Source organism: Lepisosteus oculatus, chromosome 3, assembly GCF_040954835.1.
Source record: "Lepisosteus oculatus isolate fLepOcu1 chromosome 3, fLepOcu1.hap2, whole genome shotgun sequence".
Lineage (NCBI taxonomy): Eukaryota > Metazoa > Chordata > Actinopteri > Semionotiformes > Lepisosteidae > Lepisosteus > Lepisosteus oculatus.
Genome location: NC_090698.1, coordinates 11,633,288 through 11,639,287, shown reverse-complemented (window position 1 = coordinate 11,639,287; position 6,000 = coordinate 11,633,288). Strand labels below are relative to the sequence as shown.

At 44.6% G+C, this 6,000-nt stretch overlaps 1 protein-coding gene across 1 annotated transcript; it reads left to right on the top strand.

Moving 5' to 3' along the window:
- The first annotated feature begins 929 nt into the window (after positions 1-929).
- Positions 930-3,353, top strand: LOC138236698 (uncharacterized). Its single transcript, XM_069186813.1, has 3 exons — positions 930-1,198; positions 1,497-1,716; positions 2,721-3,353. Exons 2-3 carry the CDS (start codon positions 1,524-1,526, stop codon positions 2,771-2,773), a joined length of 246 nt encoding a protein of 81 aa, XP_069042914.1. The 5' UTR covers positions 930-1,198; positions 1,497-1,523; the 3' UTR covers positions 2,774-3,353.
- Positions 3,354-6,000: the final 2,647 nt, after the last annotated feature.

The following is a 6,000-nucleotide window of genomic DNA, read 5'->3' as shown; positions in this document are numbered from 1 at the left end:
GTCCAAAAATGAAGGTTTTAGACTAAAATTTAGAACACATTCTCCCCGTGGATATCTCCATTGCTTGTATACTTAAAAGTTCTCCAATTGGCCCTAGCTGTGAATGGGTGCACATCTGTGTTTGTGTGTGCTCTGTGACGGGCTGGCGTCCTGTCCAGGGTCTATCCTGCCTTGTGTCCATTGCTTTCCCGGATAGGATCCGGCTCCCCCGCGAATTGAGCTCCCCCTGAAGTGGAAAAGCGGTAGGAAATGGATGGATGGGTTTTCTGATTTAAAATTGTATTTGCAATGCAGTGCGTTCTTTTTCTTACACCCTTTAAATTCCTTTTTTTACAAACGCTTCAGCCCAAACCAATTAAAGGTATTATAAAATTAGAGTCTGCTCTATCTGTTTTTAAGAGACTTGGTTTGATTGGAGTTTAGATGAGACGCTAATACCGAGTCTTGATTACTCCGGTCATGATATAGGGGCGTTGCGGAATCCACCCTGGTTCTGGCGATTTGACCTTCCCGAAGTTTCTCTGGTTGACTTGCTCTTAATTGAGGCTGTTAAACGGGAAGCCTTTGTTGTACTTTGTGATGAAAAATGCTATATAATCACAACTGCTTAATTCACTATTGAGGATTTTTTCTACTGTTTTGTTCTACATTACCTACGGACTAATACATCTCCTTGAGTCACAAGTGATTGGCAGCTTACTGTGCCCGCAGTAAAATTAAAACGGGCAGGTTGTTTTCGCTGTTCTCGCCTTTCAAGTCCCCTGGAATGCAATTTCGTCAAGTAAGAGGAGAGTCATACAGGCGGTGGTTTGGTTTGTGTGTCTTTGGAGGAGTGAGGGGGGTCGCTTAGCCTCCTCCCACACTGGTTTTGTTTTGCATGTTGTTGAACTGTGACATCAACATGTGCTGCCGGGAAACTCCCCTGTCCGGGTCCGCCTGTGAGGTAGAAAATCCCGTCGCCTTTAAGAGGCAGGGACCTGGCCGGGGCTCAAGCGTGTCGGATTTAAATAGACCTTTTTACAGCGGCATGATGGAAAAAGCGTACCTTTAACAGTGATCGCTGGGGTAGAGGGGAGGGGAACTCGGCGCAAGAACCAGGAACTTCAAAACAAACTCGGAATAAGCAAAACGCGAGGATAATTTCCATAGACGTGGGCGGGTGACCTCATTAAAAAAAACACAGAAACAAAACACGTATGTAAGTATAAAATTGCGACTCGTCACAGTTCCAAATCCAATCAAAGAAAAGGAGTCTTTGTTGTGATAAAGACTCAGAAATTCTCTACCAGACTCACGTCTTCTCTTTCTTCATCGTACTGTGTGTGAAACTAGACGAGTTAAACTGAAATCGTGAAGTACAGTAATCCCGGAACTAAGCAGACTGTACCTTCCGCAACTTTCCTTCTCGTCTTCGCTTCGTCTTAAGCAGGCTGCTTAGGGAGTATTAAATAACCATTTATTTAATTTTTTATTGCCTTTTTTTGTGCCGTGTACAGAGAAGAATTGAGCGACCCGGACCGGAGATGTACGGAATGGCTGGGCTCCCACAGCAGCCACAGGCTGCCCAGTTTCAGCCCGGGGCGGCCCAGTTGAACCCGGGTCCAGCCGTGGCCGCGGCGGCGCAGTTCAACCCGGACCGGCTGAGCTGCGACTCCCCGCAGCGGCGGCTCGGGAGGCGCGCGCCCAAGCTGGGGGAGATCGGCCGCTCGCGCAGAGGTGAGCCCGTCGGATCCCCGGATCCCCGCGCCGCGGTTTATTGCGAGCTGCCGCATTCCTAAGGAGTTCGGCACCTTAAATCTTCCTTTTTCATCAACCCGGGTCTTCCTTATTCACACCTTACTTTTTAGCAAACATACCGACTCTGTGAAGCCTAAATCCTGGTCACGTAGTTTCGGGGTGGGGTGGAATAGGAGTCCAGCTGAAATGTCATTGCTTTTCTAATCCCTTGCTGAAAGCATAATTGTGATGGGTTGACGATGTTGTTACTCTCTCGACCTGGGGCAATTTTTCAAATGTCATTTGTTTTCTTTTACATTTTAATTATTTTTAGAAACGTCATCTTGCTTGTATCCAATCGAGTATAACACAGACACTTCGACATTTGTGTCATGTGTCTTATAATTTATTGTGTTCTAATTTAAACTCCCATTACTATTACTAGTGCCTTCAGTCCAGCTAATTTGAGGCTACAGAGAAAAGGTAATCGGAGCAGTCAGTACCTCTTTACCTCTCAACTGGAGGACTATACTGAAACTGGGACCCCAGGGCACAGAATGGAGAAAGATTTCAAATAAGAGAACGTCATTCTAGTCCTATTTGGGAATTAGTAGCTCATAAATCAGAGAATGTCATCTTGCCCTTTCTTGAAAAAAGCAATAGTATCGGCCTTTCACAAGATGGCTGGGTGGCTTGTTCCATGCACCCACTTGTTTTTTGTTTTTAGCTTTGTGTAAGGGGTGGTAGGTGTGTGGAACTCACTCCTGATCCAAATTGCTGAAACAGATTCTTTAGAATCCAGCAAGAAATGGCCGGGTGAGATCTTATATTGATTAAGCTGGTGGCAGGCAGATCAATCACAAAGGGTAGAAGAGACTCCTTTTGCTTCTAAAACAAATTCTGTTTACTTATACTACAGCCTGTACAGAAGGCACAGGCTTTAGGCTTTTAGACTGCTACCATATGTTTTAAATGATTTAAATGCTTTTTTCGTTTCATTACAGTTGTAATTGAAGATGAAGACTTGGATGACATCATGAACAATAATGGCCTTTGACCCTTGACCTGACGCCTATTGCCTAGCAACCTTTCAATACCTACTGTGCCAAGGCCTTGATGAGCCAAACTGCGAGACTGTTTTTTTTTAACCATTTTAACTGTTTCTTTTTAACTCTGAATGGAAAATTATATAAAAATATCATCTATGTAAACAATGTTATATTTATAATTTCCTCAGGACAGGAACTGTTCTATTTATTCATGTACTTTAAGCACTTTTAACTACATTTGCAGTACTTGTTATCGCTAGGAAACAGGGAGAGGCCTTAATTTCAATACTTTGTTGGCTTTTCATTTCAGAGCCTTTTAGATATTTTTTCAGTATAAAATAAGCTTTTGGAACTAAAAAAGGTGTTTCTTCTTTGTAAAGCCTTTTGCAATCTGTGCCTACTATATATTGTCTCGATAGTGTAACCAGGTGAAGTGGGGGCACAGGTGCAGGGAATAGAGTCCTCTCAAAGGCCGGTAATTAAATCCTCATTACTGGCTTGTAGAACCCCCCTCTGGCAAACACTTCTAGAAACCCTCCCGTGTTTTGTTTTCTATTTTTGTAGAAAATAAACATGTAAAAAAAGGGATTCTGTGTGAGTTCCTCCATCACTTGCACTCATGACTACTACTGGAGAAGCTGTCAGTACAGGAAGGGACCAGTAGGCAAATAGCCACACCCAGGCAGTATAGGGACTTGTGATATAGCTGCAGCCAGGAAGTCACTCTGTGGTTTTATGGGAGTTGTAGTTCTTAAAGCCAAAGCAGCATCTGTGAGTGATCATAGCCAACTTTTATACCCAACTCACCGTGACTGATGTGTTCAAGCTTTCCTTGATAATTGTGAGAACTTGAGTTTATTGGAAATTTGCTGAATGCTGCCACCTTGCTGCTGTCTACATAATCCAATCTTAACCACTTATATAATATATAGATTATATAAATTGATAATAATATATAATCAATTACAGACAGGCCTGACCTTCCAGAACTTTACAAAATGCTCATGGTGTCTCAAAAGATGCAGGAATCTTGATACTGAAAATATTCTCCCATTTTCTGTCAGGATTCCTAATGTTTGTGTTGAAAAATGTCATAAGTACAGTGTCCCTAAACTGCAGTGCACACTAGAAAAAACCAATAATTACTGAATTGCATCACTTTCTTCTGCCATCAAGTCCATCATTCATTTACCTTTGGGAGAGTGAAAGCTGGCAAAAGGTATCCTATGTTTTTCCATGTTCCTTTGAGAGCTTTTACTTACCTAACTTTTAGAGGTTTCTTCCTTTTCAATTCACATGCAGGTCTGATTGTACCTTGCTCTTTAGTAAAAACAATCCTCAGGCACATGCTGCTAGCTAGTGGTCACAGGAGCAAGAGTGCTACCAGGCCTGTCCTCGTTTCATGTAGGTGTATTTCATCGGCCCATTTGAAAAGTCAGCACTAACTGCCCAGCAGTTACTTGCCAATCAGTAATCCAGACCAATCTGAACAGCAGGACCTTTTCTTTATTGGCAAAAAAAAATCAGCCAGCATCACTATTCCTCTTGCCAAGAACAGTGTGACCAGCAAAGAACAGGCTGCTTCTGCCTGGGATTAACTCTGGTGTCTTGTCTGCTGTGCTCAGGCCTGCTTCTCGTTCACATGTGAGGAGATCAGGGGGTTGAAGACGAGACAGGACCGTGTTGGTACAGGGCAGCGGTGGGACAGCAAAGACACTCCCACCTGTGTTACAGTGTCAGTCCTCTCCTTCCCCACTACGTGGCAGCACTGGTATCCTCTAAAACAGCTCATCTAAATGAAAACCAGAATCACTCAGCAACAGTAGAAATCGTTCAAGTACACGGAAGACATGAACTAAAGTCAGCCACATCTAGAATTGCCTGAAAGGAGCTAGAACCCCAGAGCAGCACAGATCTGCACAAGACTAGCAGACACTGCGGTTTAATTCAATGTTATTTGCATCTACAAGCACCCAGAGATACCAGATTGTCTCTGTAGTCACCCCCCAAAAAAAACCTGCACACTAACCCATAACCACCCACGTTCCTCAATCAGCGCAGCATACAGTCCGGCCATCCAGGGGCTCCTTCTGCTGCCTCTACTGTACTGAGGGAAGAGACTCCACACAGAGCTTCTCCAGCCTCCTCTTCAGTTCTGAGAGACAGAGTCTATTTCACCTGCCCAGGCCATGTACAGTGAAGCAGATCAGAGGAGGAGAGCTCCTTCTCTAGCTAGAACAAGTCTGATAACATCTGGGTATCATGTATCAAAGGGGACAGCAGAGGCTGCTTGCAAGTAGACTAGAGGAATACATCAGAATTGTTATGCACACAAATCTCTCAGAACACATCCAGTACAACAAACACCCCACTATGCAGACAGTCCAATACTTTGTCTATATTGCTGTATTGCCTGCAGATGTCCAGATGTCTCTGGTCAGCCTCTCCCTCCTCTGCCCCAGGTCTGGTGCCCAGCAGCTCCACACACCCACCCCCACCTGCACGGAGTGAGAGAGGACTGGACAAACAGGGGTCCCTCAGTTCTGCTGTGATGCCTGTACTGTCCCCTATAGGTAGCAGCAGGACAACAGAAAAGAGAGCAGAGGCTGACAAGCACAGCACACCCAGCAAAACCAGGACACAGCTAAGCCAAGCCCCAGGCCACTGCAGAAGCAGGCCAGTATGGAGGCCCTTATAATGCTCCCTTTCATGCTCAGAGTACTGAATTGAATAGCAAACTCCTTCCATTACTAATCCTTTCAGAGAGAAGCTATCTTTATAAAGCAGGCATGGATTAAGCGAACTCTGGATTAACTGCTTTTACAGTATCTCAACACGGAAGCTCGTCTGTAGGCAGATTTCTAGATCAGAGTCTCTCAGTAAAGTCACCTTCGGCAACAGAAAGCGCATGAAAAACAGAGGACTGGTCCGAGTTAAGTTTTTCTTCTATAGCCTTGAAAAGATTGCGCAGCTAAACACAAACCGCAGGCAGAACTGGACACCAGAACAGCTCGAAAAACTAATTATTTTTCTACTGAACGCAAACTAACATGCGACCTCTGCCCTGCACTCTTATTTTGCTTTTCTCGATAAGGAACGCCTTTCCGCGAGAGCCATCCTTTTTTGCAGTCTCACGCGGAAGCAATCAGACCCGTCGATCCAGAGGGCGTTTGTGCCCTCTTGTGGCTACACACGTTACTAACGGCCTCTTCTGAATGCTTTTACGCGATAAACA

Bases quoted from the DNA above. Each gene is read 5' to 3' on its own strand.
- LOC138236698 (XM_069186813.1), top strand. From the start codon at position 1,524: ATGTACGGAATGGCTGGGCTCCCACAGCAGCCACAGGCTGCCCAGTTT. The intron at 1,717-2,720 runs GTGAGCCCGTCG...GTTTCATTACAG, and splicing joins GATCGGCCGCTCGCGCAGAG to TTGTAATTGAAGATGAAGAC.